Consider the following 22,206-nt stretch of genomic DNA (forward strand, 5'->3'; position numbering starts at 1 on the left):
TTATATAATTTGCCCCAACTCTGTGCCTTACTTAATTGCATAGTTTTTCATAATTTTTGAAAGCTCATTAATTTATTATTGTTTTAGTTTTACGATGCTAGACATATTTTTATATATATTTATACATTTATTAGATATTTCTAAATATTTTTCATTATGAACTACATACATACATACAAATTGATTAGGAACATATATAAATAAAGTAGCGTTTTTACAAATACAATAAATTAAACAGTTTTCATTTGAATTAGCATTTTTACATTGCCTTACATAATCATTATCGCAATTGCCTAATTTTAATAATTTTAATACTGCAAACGCACATCCAAATATTCTACAATTCACGCCAAGCGAAACAATAACCGTTTCCTTTCCTTTTTTCATGCGCGCACACAGCTGGCAACGCCAAATAGCATATCTATGTCCGATGAAATTAAAAGCAAAATATCAGATTGCACAATTGAATCCCCGCTCGCTTCAGGCCTCTCCTCATAGTGGAGGCGAGCGCGTTATTGGCGGCTGCTGCTGCGGCACTTGTTGCTGTTGTTGCTGCGGATGCGGCACCTGATACGGGCTGTAGCGCTGAAAGTGCCTTATACGCATATCCGGCGAGGCCGAACCGGACGAAGAGGGTGTAGTGGCCGGGGGCGGCGGTGCTATTCCAACCATGATAGACGATGGCGGGGGTGGTGGTGGCGTGCGGCATGCATTGGCCGCTGCTGCAGCGGCGGCGGCGGCTTGTGCAGCGACGGCCTGTTGATTGGCGCTCGCTATGAAGCCGGCGGTCAGCTGTGGCCACTGCTGCTGCCACATGCCAATGTTGAAGGCGTTCAGCACAGGCGGGCGCTGGTACAGTTGCGGCAAGAGCATCTCCGTGTACGGCGAGCGGCCAAACATTTGCAGATGCTGGCGCGCCTTCTCCAGAAATGCCAGCGACGCGGCGTCGGCCTCTTGCGGCGATAGCTGCGCCATTAACGGGTCGGGAAAGAAACGCAGCGGCGAGCGCAGATGCTGCTCGAGCAAAAAGGAGTCCATGGGGTCGCTGTGGGTAAGAGATTTGCATTTAAACAATGTTGGGAGAAAGCTTAGCATTAATTTCAATAAGTTCTTAAAGATTTTTGAAATGAAAAATTCTTTTAAACAAATGTTGAAACAAATTCAAAACTATTTGGCGTGAGGTAAGTGTAACTCATTGCATTGCCAAAGGCTGATTTCTGTAACACAGCGCTAAATACCGCTTCGAGCCATGTTGCGCTGAGTGTACAAGTGTCTATATGTATGTGATCAGTGTTATCGTCACATTTGCGATTGCAATTATCATTCGGATAACGCAAATAACATGTACTACAACGAAGGGAGTTGGTACACGGCTTAGATGATGAATGAAAATAACGCCAATAAAAAGTGGTAACACATTCAGTGCAACAAAAGCATTTAATGCGTTGTTTTTGTAGTTTGTGTTGTTGTAGAAACAACATTGTTCGTTATTAGCAGCGTTTCGTTAGTTGATCATGTTCGTGTTGCACGTACGACTGCGCTTCAAAGTTAAATGCGCCGACCTATAATTTTCTCGGCCAACCTAAAATGCTGACGGCCGCCGCTTAATTGTGTTGTTGTACTCGCCTGCGTGTACCGCATATAAGTATGTAGGAGCATACTACTGTGCGAAGCGTTTACGCTGCTTTATTGCTGCTGTTGCTAATTTGCCAAAGCCGAACACTGTCGGCATTTGTGTGCTGTGCCCTGCTCTTGCGACGAAAGTGTCGAGTAATAAAAAATCTCTCCTGCCACTTGCAACACGGCTTGCCTTTCGAAATTCCTACCGACTTTTTGCTGCTTGCCACACCGCAAGCATTCCGAACTTTATTATCTCTCAATTTTTTCATATCCGAATTTGGCAAATTTTCGGGCCAAACACTTTTCAGCTTTTATGATATGCGAGATATTTCTTAACACTTCATTCGCCGTCACACGCATGCCGCATGAAAGCTGTGGCGAGGCGGTCGGCAGCGAGGGCCCGCACGCAACATGCGATGCAAGTGATCTGCGTAATTGTTGCTGAAAATTTATTTATTGCTAAATTGGCTTTTGTGGCTTTTTGTGGCTCTTTGTCTCGCTAGCCTTGCCTTTGGCAGAGTGGCTGAGGTGAGACAAGAATGTGAACGTGTTTTGACAAGCGTCGAATGCAATTAATCATTTTCACTACCGAATGTTCGAGCAGACATGCGAAGAAAGCGGAGAGTGATGCGTGTGGACCCTAAATAGCCAATGGCAACGAGAATTTCGGTATGGAGCGATAGCTGATGAATAGTCAATTGCAAACTCGAAAGTTTATAAGAAGCACTGCCTGTGCTGCGTTAAGCTTATAACTTGCAAGTGGGTGTATGTGTGTGTGTTACCTACCGATCAAAGTCTGTCAGACGCGAGGAGTCACGAAATCCTTTTGCGAAGGGGTTTGAATCGATTTTCAACTTTGTGATTAATTGATTTTGGTAAGCCGTAACCGCCGTGAATACCGTCTCTGGAAAAACGAAAGTTTTGTGGTCCAGCTCCTGCAGGTCCTTCGGGTTGGTGGGTATATTCTGTCCATGAGCGAGCCGCACTAGATGTATGCGCGGCTGATAACGGTGCATGGAGTTCAGTACGATCTGTAAAATGGTTTGGAAGAAGCAGAAACACAAATGAAAAAACTTTAGATTTATTTGAGTTTTTAGTGCGTTTGCTGTGGCTGAGTTGGGCACTAGTGCGAGTCTTTTCTCTGAATTTTATAAATCTCTTGCTTTTACACAATTTAAATTGACTAACCTGCCCATTTTTGTCCATTTCATTATTTGTCAGCTTCACTTTCTCGAAGGAGACCACCTGCTTTCTCAGCGCCTCCACGCTTATGGGACAATCGGGATGTGGATAAAGCCGCGCTGGCGGCGGTGGATCCGCTTTGCCCGCGACCAGCCACGATGAGCGGTGATAAGCATATCGATAGCGTCGTGAATCCATCGGCACGACATCCAACACGACAGCATAACGGTCGGGTGGTTGTATCTGTCGCAGTGGTCCTGAAAAGCTAACGCGCACGGTGGGGAACATGCGTCTGTGGTGAAAAGAAATAAAACGAAAGCGATAATTTGAGTTTCAGAACTTTAAAATATGGATATACGAGTACAACGTATAAAATATATGTACATATATGTATGTGCGATACTCTCGGATCATTTTTGTTTGTGCTTAATTCTGTTTTAATTCAAAAAAATGCCCGAAACTTCCATATCGAACTGCTTTAAGATTGAAGATATGATTTCCAATTTAATTTCACTCAACTTGGAAATCCGTAAATGAGTAGGTCCTTTAGATAGATTTTTCACAGATTTTCGAACGTTTGGAGCCACTCTTTCGGTGTTCACAAGCCTCACGCCCGCTGAAAACAGTTCATTATCCTACTAAGTAGCCGATTAGTATGGCATAGAAAGCGTACTTAGCTTTTGTAGTTAGTATAATGGAAATTCGTAGAAAATTAAGAAGTAATGTAAATGAGTGTTTACATATGTACGTATGTATGTGCTACTTAATGTGAAGTTGCCGAAATGCCATAATTTTAATGGAGTCGTTTTGTATATGCGGCTAATAAGCTGTGAACATGCAAAATGTGCCGATAAAGTTGACGTTGTGGCAAGTTGTTAAGTAAATCATAACTGATTGGCCAATAAAACAGTGGGAGGCAGAAATTAGGTAGGCGAATGAGGCCGTCGCGGAGCCCAGTTAGTGTTGGAATATTAGTCAATTATGTGAAAGCCAAGCAAGTATGATTACAGAGAGCTTAAACGTTGCATTCATGAAAATGCTGGTTCCTTTCGGTGGTGTCTCTAAGAGAAGAGTGTGAATTTCTTTCTTTATTTCAATAATTTTCTTTAAAAGCGAACAGTAGATTTTTAAAAGTTATATTAGTTTTAAGTGAATTCAACACTAAAGATTAAGTTACTTACACTGAACCCTATTGACTGCAATTTACCCAAAACAATGCGAAACAATTAGGCTTGCAACATTTGTCACAAATTAGCATATCAGACGGACATATCAAGGGCTAATAAAAATTTAATGCGCTCAGATCCTCAAAAACCAGAAGTGCCGCCAACACAACGCTCATATAAAGGAATACGCATGCTTACACATACATACATACAAACATTGCTGGGCGAAGACTTGGAGGAAAGTGAAATTGCTACAAAAAATACTAATTTTCATAGCTTAATTAATATTTCATTGTGAAGAATTCATTCGACGGCGTCAAACGGCAGCTGAACTAATTCAAAGGACATTTATCATCGCAACAGCAACAACAAACACGCCCTCGATGATGCGCCTTTTTAAAAGAGGCAAGAAGGCAGACAAAGAAGGAATGTGGTGTCGAGCAGAATGATCCTACCTGAGCTAAGCAGCAGACAAAGCGCAGTGTAACGGATAGCGGACAGAGAACACGCAATAAAATTGTACTTTTGACCGTATTGAGTTGACCTGGCGGGGGGAGCGGTACAAGAACAACATACAAGTAATAAATAGCGATAAAACGAGAACGAAGCGAATCGTCTGCAACTGACCGCGTTCGTGAATGCAGGGGACCTTTCCTGCATGTTGGTCAAAGAGTATATAGAACTTTCATATATGTATATGTATATACATATGTACATACATATGTATATATGTTGCATATGCAGCACATCTCGATGTTGTTTTTGGGTTTTCGGTAAGAATTATGAAATTAATAAAATAATAATAAAGGCAGCAAATGTTCAAAGGCATGTTTCTGCTATCTGCGCTGCCAGTGTTATTGTTGTTGGCGAGGTAATAAACAGCAATGCGCACACCTCTTATCGAGTCCAGCGATAAGGATCGCGTGTGACCGCTAAGCAATCGGACCGTAAGCGCGGCATTAGAGGCGCGTTTATTGTCTGTGCATGTTAAGTGTGGCACGTTGCAGGTTGCAACAGCAGATATGCCTCAAAGTCGCAGACGCGCCAACACACACACACACGCGAAAACGTATTGCAGGAACTTGAAGCCTAGAAGCATTTTCGTAAGTGCACGACAGTAGACTTGGCGGCGAGGGGTCGGGCGACAGCGGCAAAGCTGCGGAAAATTTAAATTTATGTGTTGAGTTGTCATAAAAAGCGGGAAAATTTGCATATTTAGTTTTATTGCATTTGTCGGCGATGGATTAACGAGCGCCGGAGTCGAGGTGTTGATAATGAAATGGCCGAGCGTAACAACCGCGAGAGCTGACCTCGAGAATTTCGGGATTCCCACCAGTCTGTGCGCTTAGAAGAGGAGATGAGCAATAAAGGATGATTAAAATTATGCGAAAATTCCGCTTTTATAACTGTGAATGAGCGGAGGGGAGGGTGAACATATTTCGTTTACTGCTTTCTAATAAAATAAATAAGGAAGCGCAGCCAACAAGGTGCAAATGCCAGCGAAATCAATAAAAATAATAAAGCAAATAGCAAAAGTGTATTTATGGTGGCCGCGTGATAATTGATGTCATTGCGAATCATCAGCGAAAATAACAAATAAAGGCGTGTTGAACAACCTCATTCGCTTTACGGAATAATTAAAAACCTCGGTTGTTTATTTTCTATGTCACTTGTAGCATGAATTTATGATGTCCACCCACAGCCATCAGCCATCTGCCACACGCACCGATAGGCAACAGTCAACAAGCACCGCCAAGCACTGCGGTTCGCGACGGCCGGGCCGAGCGCGTTTGTGTAAGAATTTGTTTCCCTTTCAGCGCGGCAACTGAGGTGGCACGACGCGGTAGACCGCATGCGGCATGCTACAATTAGCACTATTGTAGTGCACATTTATTAAAATATAACAGAATCGTAAGAAAAAAGTGCTCTCAAGCAGCAGCGCAAACCTGCGAACGCTTATCGCAGCGCTCATATCTTTAACGACAACAACAACAACAGCAAATCCGCTGCCTACACACAGCCACACAGCCGCGCACATACATACATTATATTATATGTCCACCGCTAATGAACTCCAACAATGCGAGGCGCTGCGCCGCGTTTCGTGCACAATCGCATAACTCATTTCGGTACATAATTTTTGAAATGTCAAAAACACTTCACGAAAAAATATCGTGTTGAGTTATAAGGCCTTGACAAGCAAGCCAACTAGTCAGCGCTGGGAAAAGCCAACGCGAAACACAGCAGAAGTGGCTAAAAAGTGAGCGGTGCGTGTTGCAAGCGCAGCGAAGTTTTGCGAGTTTTGTTGAAGCTCGACGAATTTCCCAAAAGCGAACATATCTGGCGACAGAACACGATGAAAGCATTAACATTTCAAGAAATTTCTTACCAAAATTCTTTTATTAAGACGCTGTCGGTTGCCTGCGATTGCATTCGGAAATCATTTGTACCCCAGTTTTTGAATGCGCCTGTTTTATGAACTTGAGAAACAGCTCAATGTGCAAGCAAACTCTTTCGTTATAATCTATTGTTAACCGTTGTTTGTTAAGTAAATGTCATTTTGGATAAACATCTTACTACCAATTTAATTAACGCCATGGTTGCTTATGTGGAATATGGTTTCAATGGTGATCTTGGAAAAAAATTGGAGCAGTGAGATTGTTATAGACTCAAAGCGTTTTGTCAATCTGTAGTCTCAGTCTTATGACTGAGGTATAGGTATTTTTGGGTACCATAACGGAGCGGCGTTCTAAGCTGTCCAAGTGAGATCTTTGTTAGGATCGACCTCTTGTCCTTACCTAACCTAGTGAGGACTTTTGAGTTTACGGAAGGTCGTTCTATGCAGTCCAAGTGAGATCTTTGTTAGGATCGACTGCTATCCTTACCTAACCCAGTGAGGACTTTTGAGGTTACGGAACGGCGTTCTAAGCAGCAGCAAGTGAAATCTTTGCTAGAATCGACCGCTAACCTTACTTAACTTAGTGAGGTTTTTTGAGCTTGTGTGACCCAAATATTACGTCGTTGATTCGGAATATTTATTCATCACAGGTTCTTCGAAGTTAATCAACGATTTTGCATAAGATCGTGCTAGAGAATCGATACATTTACTAACCGCTACCTGAACAAAGGCATTTCGGCTTCTGAATTTTTCCTAGCAATCTTTCATACTCATCTCTTATGCGGATTTACTACTCCAGCCATGGTTTATGACCGAAGTCTTCGCACTGTAGACCAAGTGCAAAGGAAAATGACAAAGCGCATGGCAAGGTATTACGGCTATCAGGGAAATTTGAAGGGTTGAAGGGTTATGAAAGGTGGAAATTTGAATACGTAAATTCACATGACGATTGCTTTCTCGTCGCCCTGCCGCACGAACGTCGTAAAACGTAAGTGAAAAATAAACTGATGAAAGGGGAACGCTTGGGATAAATGGCGACAGAGCCGGGGAGGCGACACACTGCTGCCGGCATGCGTGTGCGTAGGGAAATCGTAACGGAAAACCGTAAATCATACATAGTCTTCACCATTTACATTTTATGGACGGTTGGCAGCGTGTTCAGCTGCTCCAACCTCACATACAAACGTACTTACACTTATTTCAGTGCAGGACTTGCTACTTACTTACTATTTTTTCTTACATAAAAGCCAGCATTTGCACACGTACATATGTATATGCGTGGTTCTATTTTCGCCGTGCGAGTGTGAAAGTCTAAATCCGGCACCGCGCCACATATCACACATTCAGTGGGCGGGAAGTGGCAAGTGTCGATTTTATGGTACGTTTTATGGCGCGAAAAACTAGTGAATATCAACAAATTCGTAAAATAGTAAAGCATAAAGCGGTAAAAAGCCGAAGTGCTTGAGGGGCGAATGGCGGGCAACACACCCACATGTGTATGTATGCGAGTGTAAGTATTTTCTGTGAATGCCTTTCGCATTATTCGCACGCCATTACAACGCCAACGCAAGCTGCTGATAAGCGTGTTCATTTTCGAGTTTTGCCGACTTTTCCTCAATCAAAAGTGCTGTAAAAGTGGATTTTTATTGAATGCGGCGAGGTGTGGCGTGCAAATCACAATTTTCAACGCAACAACTGCCATGGCAATTAGACGAAATGCCAATTTGGTGAAATTCAATTTTTCAATTTGTTTTCAATTTCTCAGAAGTGGCATGTGGAGCCGAGTGGCTGCCGCTACTGTCTTGCTCGCTCGCTCGGAGCGTGTAAAATCGAGTGTTGGCAAACATTTTGGCACCTTCTATACCAACACACACACACATATTTACACAGCTTGACATGCTGCATGTGTATTTGAATATAGTAGTGTAAGTAGTGCTGTGTATGTGTGGCATAGCTGCAAAGAGGCACTTAAAGTATAACTAACGCGCCTAACAATAGCTCGAAACACACGGCTGTGCAACCGCTGCGACCACTTTTGCTACTGTTGCATTCACCAACGTGAGCGAGCTGGCTGTCGGTAGCACCGCTGCGACCACTGACTGCGTAACAAAAACACAGCTGACCACGTGTTATGCCGCTGCTTACCACAACCAAGTTACTCTGCGTTTTGCGGCATAAAGCAGTGACAAAGAGCCCGAGCACGACTTCTTCAAGCATTCGTGTGATTGAGCGCATAAATCACTATATTTTTTGCTAGAGATTTTTATATATAACAGTTCTAATTTCCAAAAATCCTTTTCGGGTATCGAATTTAATATTTCTCGTATAGGACCTGAAAGATCGAGAAATTTGGAGGTATGTCTACACGAAGTTTTGGGGTTTAGGTATAATATTCAGGTCGTACAGGTCTGCAAGAGTTAAAGGATCGCCGGAATTTTCATGGCAGATATTCGCTCGGCGATTTTCCAATATCTCCCGAAGAGTGATCGATATTCACACACCTCCAGTTAGTATTCTATGTATGAACAGGATAATTGCATTTGCGTACTTTATTGAAAATCCTCAAATGCATATTTCTCCACCGTCGGTTTTGAGCAATTTTCATTACGCATGCGCATTTGCATGTCAAGGAGTCATAGAAAGCATTACATTGCCATTATGTGACGGCAACAAGCCGTAAAATAGCTAACTGCTGACGATAAGTTGCATGTAGTGGCGCCTTTGTAGTGTTTCCTTTTCAATCTTTGGACGGAAAAAATAATTGGTACAATCGATGGGCGTAAATAAAGGAATTATGAGTTACAGTAGGGTTATAGCAGATTATACCCTGAACAGGCTATATAAAGTTTGTAACTTTTAGACGGAAACGTCGGATATCCGATAAAATATATACATAAAACATCAGTATGACCATCTGAGTCGATTCAGCCATGTCCATCTGTCTGTCCGTACGCCCACTTTTTCGTCCATCTGCCTGTATATACGCGTACTAGTCGCTAAGTTTTGGAGACATCGATCTGAAATTTTGCACACTTCGTTTTCTTCCCAAGAAACGGCTCATTTGTCCGAAATGAAGTCGGACCATTATAGTATATAATTTGTATGCTTGAATGGAAAACATCTTCATTATAAGAGATATCTTTAAAATTTCGATTGGATTATTATCTAATGTGGTACTACAATCTCCCTAAAATGGTTCAGTTCGGACTACTATAGCATATAGGCAGCATAAAACTGAAGAATTGGAATCAAGTGCTTGTAATTTTTGGAATCTTCTGTAATTATGAGGGGTATTAAAGCTTCGGTGCAACCGAAATTAGCGTTTTTTGTGTCTTTTGTTCGAATTAAACATTTATCAATGAATTTTATTCAGACCGAAGAGAACCAAGAAGAAATTCCTTGACTTTGGAAGCCAGTTTTATTACTCAACTGATTTTTTGAAACAAAAATTTGCATTTCAGAAAATATCCATAATATATACTTTGTGGAATAACTAATAAAGTGTATTTGCCTTGCATATGTTTGCCACGTTGCCACGCCCACGCATGCAAGTCGCGTTGCAATTCCACATTAGAATGAGTGCAAAAACAAATACGCTCTGAAATAATGACAAACGAAGTGCTGACATCGATTCATATCTTCAAAGTGCGGTAAGCGAAACGCCGACGGACGGCTCGTGTAACAAGCTGAGTGCCGCCGTTACGAGACCGGGCGGGCGGACGGCCAGGCGTTTACGCTTGGCATGTGTGACGAAAGTGCACCCACATTTTGGCCAAGAACAAAGGGCTACAATTTGCCGAGTGGGAACGAAGCAAGCAGCTAATGAGTGACCCGCTGAGCGATGTGACAACAAGTCAACTTTGCTTCAGACCATAAACGGCTAGGCGTCTGTATGTGTGCGTGGTTCTGGTAGGCAAAATGTGTGCGCATTGTCGGCGTCCTGTTCGTAATTAAAGAGCAAAGGATATTTGCGAAAACGGAACTAACAACGGCAACAACAACAACAACAACCACATGACACAAATACTAAAAGTACTCGGCTTACTATAATACATGACTGCGTTTGCAACATGCAACATGAACGTGCGTCAAAATCAGGCGCGGATCCGCGGAGGGGGCACAACGGAGAGTAGTTAAAAGTAATGCAATATTTTCATCATAGGTGACACACCGCAAAGAAAAGGACTTTGAGTTCCAAGTACAAAATTGTATAGTTCCCCACCCACCCCGAAATTCTGCTCTGAATCCGCCCCTGGTCAAAATTTTGTTATTGTTGTTATTTTTTGGAAAAATTTTGCAGTATAGGTTAGAGTCTGATTTTGGGAATATCAAGGATAATATTGGACTTCTAAATTGTGCTTTTTTCTAAAATTTTTGAGGAGAAAATTCAAAATTTCAAAAAAGTACCGTTATACCTAAAGCTAAGAGGCTGAAAGCTTCCTGTTGGCTAACCATGTATGCGCAACTAAGTTCTCGATATTTTCAAGATTAACACTTCTATGTTGCATAATTATACCAAAGCACTTAAAATGCAGTTTTTACATTTCCAAGCCGCTACTAGAACTTAGAGGAAAACACACAATGCTTTACTTTGATAATTCAATTCGGACTCACCTCCCCGTTTTGGTGATTATCATCTCTGTGCCCAATTCGTGGAACTTGTCCCACAGTTCCTTCGTCTCCAGGTGACACTGCACCGGCAGCAGCTCATCACAGTTGCAGGAGCCAACAATTTTCGGTGCAGACTGTCAACAAAATAAAAGCAAATTAGTCGCGTATGGTTCCGGGGGCTTAGGAGTGGGTTGTGCTGACTTTGCGTTTTACCTGCGCGGGCTCCGGCGACAGGCGATCCTCGTCGTTCGCGGTGGAGCTGTTGGGGCTCTGCGGTGAAGCACGCCCCCGACTGCTGCTACGCCTCGTTTGTTGTTGTTGTACACCGGTGCTATCACCGTTACTAACACTGGCGCTATGCTGACTGTGGTGCGTATGCCGTTGTAGTTTGTGGTGCGCCTGTGGCAGGTGCTGTTGCTGCAACTGATGGCGGTGATGGGCACGCATTGCGCGCCCCGACGGCGACTCGGAGTCGCTACAGTCGACCACATCAACATCCACATCGACGTCATCGTCTGGCTCGGGATAGGGTTCCACCGAAAGTGGACCTATGTTTGGAGAAGGATTAAAGAAAAACTTATTTTGGTTTTTGTAAAATGCTGCTAATTATTATAAAATTATAAAGGCAAATATTGGCGAAATGCTGCAAGCGAAAAAGTGTGTAAGTGTATCCCTGGCTGACACCTCGATTAGGTTTATGGGGGCGAGGTCTGTCAACAACGTGGCGCTCCGCACTCTGACTCCAGCGCGTACAATTCGCTGGCTGTCAAAAGCTACACGCAGACGTGACAGCCAGAACGGCCCCTCTGTTATCGCAATTGCCTCTTTGGGCGGCTACGCACACACCTATGTACATAAATACAGATGTAGGAATGTGTATATTTGTATGTAAATTTGAAAATGGTTATTGTGGATATTGGTGCGTTGCAACCAGAATGCACTCCCTGCCACTAATGAGACACAATTAAGTTGGCGTCTGTTATGACAGCAACAACAATATGCAACTGCAACCGTATTTTGCATGTACTCGGAGTGAGTGAATGCGGCATGCCCCCAGTGCGTAATTGGCGCCGCGCAGATGCATATTTCAGATATGAAATTCAATTATTTGTTTTATGAAATTATTTCATGCAAATGACTTGACCAATTGGCTCCGAAACAATTTGCGGCCACATTCACACATATTCACGCGTATATATTCATACACTGTGCACATTTTGCATTTATTATTATTACTCCTTTTTTTGCTTATAAATAATATAAACAATTTAGGAAATTCGTCGAATGCGCTGCATTTTTTGCTTTTCTGGTTGACATTGATTTTATTGAAAATGTGATGCGACAATTATCGGGTAATCAAGTTCACGCATTTCCGTCATTTGTATACTCATTAGCATTAAAATATTTGCATTTGCTTGCATTTTTGTATTGTGAACTAATAATCAGGATTTCAATGAATCCTGAAAACGAATTATCGACTTTGTCGAGTTTTCCAATTAATTTTCGATTTCTGCCTAATTTGACAAAGAAATTATTGCTCCTCTCATTAAATAAAAATGTATTTTAGCAAGTAGCTCCCGATGCTTATATCTCTTGCAACATATCGAAGTTTACTTTACAACTGATTTTCCGAAAATTTGATGAGCATTGGTAAAAAATTATTTTATTTAGTGCTCTATAAGCCGAATATGGGTTTTTTAAGAAAATTTTAACTTTCAACAATTTTTATAAAAAAAGAGCTTTTTCAAAGAGCTAAAGAGTTTCTAAAAATATTTCAAATCAAGTTTAGTAGTTCCGTAAGTATGTGCATAGTAAAACCAAACTTTCTGAGCTTAAAACCTAAGTTTTGAAGATAATAGGCAAGTGGGTCTTATAAAATGTTTCAACTAGCACTTTAAACGGTAGATGTTAACACAAGTTTCAGTAGTGATTTTTCTCACTTATCATGTATTTCCCCCTTTTTTGAAAACTTTTCTCTTCGGTCCAAAACTGTTTATTATTATAGAAGGGAAACGTGTTTTTTAGAAAGATAGATACTAATAAGAAATACAAGTACATATCATCTAAAATGCAAAATAACGTAATTCTACTCTTCGCTTCACTTTTCATAATTTTACAGGCGAAATAAAAACGATATGGAAACTACTCATATTGAAACAAAATTGAGTTTAAAAAAATACAGTGTGTTAGCTTCATAACAAGGTAAGTTTACCCCAAATTTCATTACAGAAAACAAGTTTTTGTACAATATAAAAATCAAAAACTGCATTTTTTTTCAAATTTTTTACATAAATTTTGAGGTTATGTGAAAAAATCTGCATACAAAAATTTTGACATTTTTTTCATAGAAATTTGTATTGAAAAGAACTTTTTCACATATCATGAGGTATATCGTAGAGTGTATGAACAAATTTTTTCGGAATTTCGTGATGGCATCTGTGGGAGAAATGGCTGGGTGAATGACATGCGTTTTTTCACTGGCGGACACGATTTCTCATGTTTGGATCATCTGAAACACAAAAACCCAATTTGTTCTTAAAAAGTACGTGAATGGTTATCGTCTATACTAGAATCAAGAAAAATTTTGATAAATAAAAAAGTAATTAGCGTTTTTTTTTAATATTTTCCTATGTTTTTTTTTACATAAATTTTATCATAACATTGTCAATAAATTATAAAAAATTATAGGGACGATAGCCAGGCGTTTTGTGAACATTTAAAAAAAATTAAGCAAATCGGTAGAGTGGTTCGACCGGAATCATGTCCGCCAGTTTAAAAAAGTGTGTTTTGAGAAAGGGAACAGAAAATGCAAAAAAAAAGAAAAATTGATGTTTATTTTATCTTTCGTTTCCGATGGGTTTCAACATACTATGAATTTCTTTCTTTTTTTATAATTTTTCTTCTGCACTAGTCTAAGAAACAGTGAGTTTTGCAATTTAAATTGATTTTTTTTCATTGTGATATAAAATTCATAAAAACGAAATCGCCTCAAAATAATCAAACTTCAACGGTTAATATCATTTAAGCGGTTAGGTTTAAGGAGAAATCGTAAGAGACCATTTCGTAAGATACGCGATTTCCTTTCAAATCTATGAAACGCGATATTTAATATGAAAAACAAAAAAAAAATGTAAGGAGGACCTTTCTGTTACAAAAATGCTCATACTCGAATAGATTTCCGTAGAGGTATCTAAGAACCCATTTTTTATAGTCAAAAATTTTCGTTAATTCTGATCCATCCCAATATATAATCTTTATATTATGTCAATCTGAATCCCTCAACAATACTTGCTAAAAATTTTCACTAATAATAACATATATAAATATATAAGGAAGTGTGTGTAGTGCGTCTTAATTAAAAGAAAAAAATGTAGATTTCGGAATAGTTTCATTTTATTGGGTGTTGCAACTAAGTGCCATATAAATTATGACATTTAACCTTTTGTTCATATTATTATTCTCCCCTAATATTTTAACCCAAGCGCGTTAGATTATAAAATTATACATTAAGCTCAAAAATATTCAGATATTTTTAGCGATTTTTGAGTTTTATGCAGATTTATTGGTCAACTCTGTCAGATCTCAACACCCCACAGCAGCAGAGAAAAATATTGTTTGAAATTTGCATATCACAATGAAGTGAAGAACTGACAAACGCGCACAAACACACGCTCGCACATGTCTTGGCTTTTACACACACTATTTAGTTATTGCGGTGACTTCTTCGAAAAGCCTAAAATGATGCGCTTCCTCTTCCTTTCAACGATGTTGAAGTGTGAAAAACATTTATTTGCATGCGCTGTCGGCTGTCTCAGCTGTCTCGTACGTCTCCATGCTTGGCGGCTGGCGGCTGGCGGCTGAGTGCCTCTTGGCTAGCAGCGCCTTACTGTGGCGATTTCGAGGCGTTTTCCTGTTAATATGTATGCATAAATAAATGTGCGCAACAACACTTGGGATATAATAATAATTACGAGTGTTTCTGCATATATTATATTTATTTATGGGCGTGAAACTTTTCTTGATTTGCCTGACTGATTTCGAAATGTGTGAATATTTGCATACACATCAAAATACCGACGAAAACAGAAGGTCGAACAAAATAACTTCGTTTCAACATAACAGTCTCACAAGAAAATTATGTCCGGACATGATATGCAGATTAACATGCCATTAACACTTTTGATAAACACATAATTTTGCGTGTTTGTGGTTGTGCTTTGGTCTCAAGCTCTTTGTTTGCAGGGCAAATAGGCAGATTTGAGTTAATGAAACACGCCTGTATAGTGCAGGTCAATTCAATCTGATAATAAAATATCTAATTCGCCGTTAAGGCTAAGCAAAAGGCGATTAAAATCAAAATGAAAGAAAGAGATTGAAAATAGAATTTAAAGAACGGTAAATATCAACAGTCAATCACACTAACGAAGTCTACAAATAGTTATTTGCCTTTGAATAAGGTGAAAATCGCTAACATTTCTATTCGCTGGCACTGTGAAAAATGAAGCATATTTTAAGTATCTCCCCTCTGCGCTCTACAGCCCATAGAACTCTTTCTGGACTTTCTATTATTCCTTAGAGGACTTTCCTGCCGCACATACTCCTTCTTTTGCTAACATTTCCATATGAGAAGTAGTCCTAATATGCAAAATAAATATAATAATCAAAACTATTAACTAAATAAACAAGCAAAAATCGGTTGTAAGGAAGCTATAATATCCTCCAGAAACACAAAAGATTCCTTACAAAAACTTGATTTCGAACGTTCAGTTTGTAAAAGTGGTTCGATATCGGCGATTTCGACAAATAAGAAGCTTCTTTGGAAGAAAAGGAATTCAGATCGACCTCGGATCGCAAAGGGAAAGGCATTTATAAGATATTTTATATGTAGGATCTCCGACGTTTTCTTCTAGGTGTAACAAATTTCATGGTGAACTTAATATACCCTGTTAAGGGTAAAAAAGTGTTTTTTATTAAAAATTTTAAATACATAGTTCAGCTCCAGCGTATTTGGAAAAAACCTGAGGAGTTACTGAAAATGTTTATGTTATTATAAGAAGATTTTTAGGAAGTCTCATTAGCGAAAATATATTGGAGAAATTATACAAAATTTAATTTAAATAATATCAACGAAAAAAATTGTCCATGAATGCCAAGTTATACCTCCAATTTAATTCATGAGCCGATGTGCATAAAAAGATAACAAGAAACGATGAAAACTAATGAAAGCCTTTACCAGAACTCAGATTTTAAGTAATATTTTGGAATACTAAATGCAAAAAATAACTTTTTTTATTACTTTTAATAGAACTGCAACATAAAACACAACCTTTCTAAACAAATATAACGAAATTAGGAGTTCTCTACATAACGAAGACTGTTTTTGGCCCCTTGAGGTTCGCTTTGTGGAAATTCGACTGTTTTTTTATTAATTTAGTATGAATTAATATCAAGATCTTTGATATTTCGCTATGTTTGTTGATGCGTATTTGTAGGATCGGTGTAGGAGCATTAATATCTCATCCTTGTGAACACAAAACTAACGATTTCTGGATGTAGCCATCAAAAACTGTCAAATTATTAGCATTAAAGAAATGTTTAGAAGGTCGGTCCCTGCTACATGCAATGCAAGAAATTTGAAAACCTGTGACCTCTTTAAGGGATCGGCTCAGTGTGAATCTCTGAAAAGTCACTGATTTTCGCGATTTTTGACAAAATGGAGGCGGTTTGAACAAAAGTATCGGATGCCAAATTTTTTCGACAGTTTTTCATAGAAAGATTTAAAAAAAAAGCTTCCATAGCGCGATAGAGAATGACGTTAAAAATGTTCTCTCCAAATTAAAACTAGATACCTTCAAAACTCTTCCTTTTAGAGTGGAAATCATTTTGAAAAACACCACTCTGAGAAAAACGCTCCGTTCTCCACTCTGTTACCTTTCTACAAGAAACGCTGTAGCGACCGTAATAATTTGAACTTCGATTTCAAAATTTGAGTGAACAAAAAAAATCGATTTTTCGAAAATTTCACGCTCAGACGATCCTTTAAACGATAACTTCTAATACAAAGGCCGAACTTAGTTAAAAATATCAAAAATTCCTAGGTTGTCTAAATGTAAGCTAGGAATTATTATTAGACCATATGTACATATGTCCAAGGACTGTTATATCTAGAGTGCCATGTTTTGAAAAATATTCAATGAACTTTTTAGTTAATCTTTACTACTGTAAATAAAACTTTTCATAAAGAGGCTTCATTATATGACTACCCAAACTCCTGTGAAAATATTACAAAGCTTAATAAATATACATATATATACATACATATCAAAGATCCTATGTGGAACATAGGCACCCTGGCCTCCATTTCATAGTAAGAAAATATTTTGTGACATTACTGTTACTTTTAACAAATGAAATACACTATCGCTAACAAACGAGGCACACATGTGCAGCTCAACAAATGCATGATAAGAATACAAGAACGATAAGTACATCTCATTACTCACTCAAACTCCTTTCGGATGGTTCGCGGCTCGAGGCGTTCGCGCCTCGCGCCATTATCGCAGCGATTGAGAAATCCGTGGCGCCGACACAGGAATTACCGTTGATGATATTTGTGGTGGCTGTCGCTGTTCTAGTTGCCGCGTCGGCAGTTGTTGCGAAAACGCCAGATTGGTTTAACAACAATGTGGCAGCTGCAGCGGCTGCTGCCACGGCGGCGGCAGCGGTGGTGGGTGTGGATTTCGTTGATGCTGACGCTGGTTTCGGGACCTGTTGTGTCACGTTAGCGGGCAAATAATTCAGATTATGCTTTTCGTTATGGTAGTAGTAGTTGTTGTTATTATTGTTGGTGAAATTTCGTCTTTCCTGTTGACTCTGGTGGTGTTGATTATCGTGCAGCTTTTGCTGTCTAAATTGGGTTTGCGGCGATGGCGCTGATGCGGTTTGTTGTTGTTGCTGGGCTTCAGAGGAGCTGTTGCTCAGAAGCATTTTATCTCAATGTTAACACTTGGAAAATTATTTTCTTTTCACACAAACGGACACTGGGGATATTATAAGCGTGAAAATCTTTCTTACAATCGTTAATAGTTTCTGAGAATTTTTTTTATTATTTCAAAACTTTATTTGTCATCACATTCCCGAAAAATTTCGTTCTGGTCTTTCACTGATTTCAAATTTGCGATTCAAGTAATTTCCGGTTTGCATCTTGTTCAACAAACAATCGCAAGTACTTTAAGTTCCATATTTGATTTCTTTGGTCGAACTATTTCGCTTTTCGATTTTAGTGTACGCGTGCAACACGCGCAGCGTACGAGTTTACAATGCGTAAGTGGCGACGGCGACAACTCGAAAATCCGTTAACACGACAACCGCTCCATTGTCACGCTGACCAATGAATGAAGATGCCAAACGGCGGCTGTTGGCGAAATGTCAGGTGGCGCCTGCTCGCCCCAGTCGTACGCGCTGCTCAGTTACCGGCAAGCGACATAGCTTAGGCGCAACATAGCAAACGCGCCGCAAACAGTTGTTTGGCGGATTTGGTAAAAACAGCTAAGACGCGCTGATAGCCACGGAGGCGGTAGCGTTTCACTGGCAACGAAGCGACGAGCTGGACGAAAGCGTCGGCAGTATAAATTGAAACAGAGCGAACGGCGGCGCTGTGTTGTTGGGGTCGACTGTGCGAAACGCACTCGAGTGGCAAGCTGAAAGGCAGCAAGTGGTGGCGGCCGTAGCGGCAGCAACAGCAGCTGATCGATGGAGGCGACAATTGCCTGAGCGACGAGTAAACGGCCATTCACAACGAGCCAGCCAAAAAACAATAGCAAAAAGCGCCAACAACAAATCATATTAGCGAAATGTTGTAGCGGCTAAAGGCAAAAAGATCACAAGGCGAGCGGCACAAACGAGTCGAAAAGTAGAGAATCTAACCCGACGAGCGGAGAAATTTATCTTTTCAACACTTGAAACTCAACTTGGCAGCAGACAGTAAGCAACGGTCAGTTGAAAAGCCGGCTGATGGGTGGCAGCCACAAGGCGGAGAGAAGGGAGAGATACAATGGAGCTGAGCACCTTGCAAAGCGGAATTATAACAGAATTACAACAACACGCCTACTTGAGCAATTTGATTCTTTTGCTGCGTCGAAGACAGCGGGCACCTTCCTCAAAGCAATCAAGTCAAGTCCTCACTCATCCACTTAGGAGTGTAAAAAACAGTCTCACATCAACAATACGCTTGTTTGGGGGGCTCTTTCGTTTTGGAAATGGCTCTCTGCAAAAATAAGTCAAAATGGAAATGTGATTGCACAGCAACTTACGTCCGCATATTCGTTTACATAGGCTAGAACATGGTCTCTCAGTGAGTACTGTAGGAGAGGTTATACGTTTTGAACTCATGTGTTGCCTAACTGAATAAACACACTGAAGTTATTCAATATTATAGGAATTCACAGAGATCCGCTAAGCAAATGTGCGAGAAAGAGCTAACTTGGTTTAGTTGGTATCGAGAGATTACATAGTTGGAGATATTTCCTTCTGATATGAACGAGATAGTAGTCTTCCAATTGGATTTTCTCTATCATACACTGCTGGGACTGCAGGTTTTTATTCAAACTCTCACTACTTAAGTCAGAAAGAGATAGCATTCCTTGTATGACTCGAATAGTGGCTCTCCACTTTGTTGTTGCACCGTCTATAGCCGCCCAAAGTTGATTCCAAAATGTCGCCTGCCGCTTGTGAACACTACATGGGCTCAAATAGGGGGCAGAGATGAACTGTAGCCATCTCTTTTGCGCGCGCGTAATGTAGCCATGATAAATTCGTCATTTTGTTGTTTTTTCTATTTGCAAAGGTCTTTTCTGTGAACATCGTCTGTTGACAGCTGCTCGCATTTGTTAATATTTTATTTATTGGCCGAGTGGTATTGAGTGGAATAACAAGCAGAACTTGTTTTGTTCGTTTCACTTCCTTTGCAACGCTTCGTCTGTGGAGTGAGCAATGGTGAGAATTCTTCAGCTTGCTTTTGTTGTGTTTCACATTTTCCACCACGTTTCAGAACTAAAGGTGAGCGAAAAATGGTTTGAGTGAAATGTTGCGATTGAGTGCATAAATACATAAATAAATACATATGAATATGTACTTAAATGTTATTTGAAATATAAGTTTGTAGAATTGAAATGTTATTATTTTTTTGCAATAGATGAAATATGTACATCAAGTAGGTAATACTAAATTGTGGGCTTCTATTGTATTTGTTTTGCAGTGCTAGTATCAGTTGGTATTGCAGGAATATGTCCTGATTAATAAAGCATTTTTTTGTATTTTTTTATTTTTCGCTTATTATTTTTTAAATTTCTTTTAATAGAATTTTGCGAAATTTTATTGAACCTTGGAACATTTTGCTGAGGTGCTTACTTCTTTAAATGAAGTTGTTGAGGCTAGTATGTCTCATCTCAAACTATTACCGAACTATGTCCGTCGGTCAGAAAAGTTTTCTTTCTCTCTGCGTTTTGTTTTAAGGAGGGCCGCCCTTCCATATAGAAAAGCTAGGCAATTGCATAGGGCGCAAGAGTTTTAGAGCCGCATTTTGGTAATTTTTTTTACATATTTATACCTTGAACAGGTTGTTAAGACAAAATAGGCGTTTAAGGGACGTATATTTTGACATTTTCCTAGGGCGGTGAATTGTTTCGGGCCGGCTCTGGTTTTAAGGGGATTCTTTCTTAGTCACTCTACAATAATCTATAAACTCTAACTCTCAAGACTTTTCTTTTCAAAGCATTTTCATGACAACAACCGTAAAGATTCCGTCCCAAATTTTTTTTCTCTAAACAGAGTATACATATTAAGTTTGCCACGATGTTAGTAATATAAAAAAGAAACGGCAGAGGCCCTGTAAAATGTGTGTTTAAATAATCCGCTTGACGAGCTGAGTCGATTTAACCATGTTCGCTTGTCTTCTCGTCTCTCCGCCATAATAAACGCGAATTAGTCTCTCAGTTTTTGAGATATCGACCAGAAATTTGGCATTCGTCCATTTCTCTCGATTGTCGGAACCGTCGATATTGGTCCACTATAGCATATAAATAGCTGCTATAAAACTGAACGATAGGAATCAAATTCTTACATGGAAAGCTTTTCTATCTGAGGTGATTTCTTCAAGCAATTTTCATGGGATGTTATCTCAGGCGATGGTGCCATCTTCGAAGAAATTTTTCAAATTGGAGCAGTATATAATATATACAGCTGCCATACAAACTGACCGATCAAAGTTCTTGTAAGAAATCTTCAGTATTTGTGAGGGTTATTGTAGCTTCGGTGCTACCGAAGTTACCGTTTTTTCTTTTCTTTTTTTTTAAAGAAAATTAATATACATTGAGACAAAAAAGCACTCGACATCTCTCGCGAGGTCTTTTTGGACATGCTTGATCGTTCGAACTCCGATCCCATATTCTTGGAGAGCATTATAACTGTCGATGAGACATGGACTTATGAGTTTGACATGCAAACAAGTCAATAATCATCGGAATGGAACCCGTTTTCAGTCGATCTAAGAGATAAAAAAATTGTTGAAGCAGCTGAAGGCCATCCCATAAATGAAAAGGAGGACTGGAAAAATCGTTGGCATAAGTGTATTACATCTGGTGGGGATTAGTTTGAAAGCGAACTCGGGTACTTTTTTCTCATATTGTTGTTCCTGTAGAGTTATGGTTCAGGATTTAGTTAACTTTTTTCTAACAAAAGTAGTGGTGAGCGCTAATGAGATTTTGATATCACATCCGGCATTCGAAAAAAGCTATACATGTGTAAGCAATTATTAATAAAAAACTTTTTTTTATGTAAATTCATTTATAATATAATCATCATGAATTGAGCTCTCAATTGACGCCAGTATTTCCATGAATTTATGAATGTCCCAATGAAAGGGCAATAAAACAATTGTAAAAAAGTTCAAACTAACGCCCACTTAATTTTCCTAAAATTTGAATTTGAAAACTTAATTAAGCCCACAAACGGAAGGATAAAGGGACGCATTTGAGCTATAAAGCGACCCAACAAGCCGAAATGGGAAAAACGTTAGGCCGTTTTCGAAACTGTCACACGAGCATACTTAAGCAAATTCATGAACACACACACACACGCAGAAATGCGTGTTTGAGTCTTAGGGGGCACTACCGATATCAGCGCCACCAGCAACTGTCAATGTGGCATTACAAATTTATTGCCATTTACAAC

General features: G+C 39.7%; 1 protein-coding gene across 3 annotated transcripts; it reads right to left on the bottom strand.

Annotated features, from left to right (window-relative positions):
- Positions 1–174: 174 nt before the first annotated feature.
- On the bottom strand, positions 175–20,272 carry LOC120769186 (T-box protein H15-like). Of its 3 annotated transcripts, XM_040096076.1 has the most exons (7): positions 17,842–20,272; positions 17,481–17,745; positions 11,179–11,525; positions 10,981–11,111; positions 2,809–3,094; positions 2,407–2,651; positions 175–1,045 (listed from the first exon to the last, which is right to left on the bottom strand). In XM_040096076.1, the coding sequence occupies exons 1-7, from the start codon at positions 17,962–17,964 to the stop codon at positions 493–495; spliced, it is 1,950 nt and encodes a 649-aa protein (XP_039952010.1). In that variant the 5' UTR covers positions 17,965–20,272; the 3' UTR covers positions 175–492. The 3 variants fall into 3 exon arrangements, with proteins under 3 accessions (XP_039952010.1, XP_039952009.1, XP_039952008.1); XM_040096075.1 differs by having other exon boundaries at positions 11,191–11,525; positions 17,481–20,272; XM_040096074.1 differs by having other exon boundaries at positions 17,481–20,272.
- Positions 20,273–22,206: the final 1,934 nt, after the last annotated feature.

This window comes from Bactrocera tryoni, chromosome 2, assembly GCF_016617805.1.
Source record: "Bactrocera tryoni isolate S06 chromosome 2, CSIRO_BtryS06_freeze2, whole genome shotgun sequence".
Lineage (NCBI taxonomy): Eukaryota > Metazoa > Arthropoda > Insecta > Diptera > Tephritidae > Bactrocera > Bactrocera tryoni.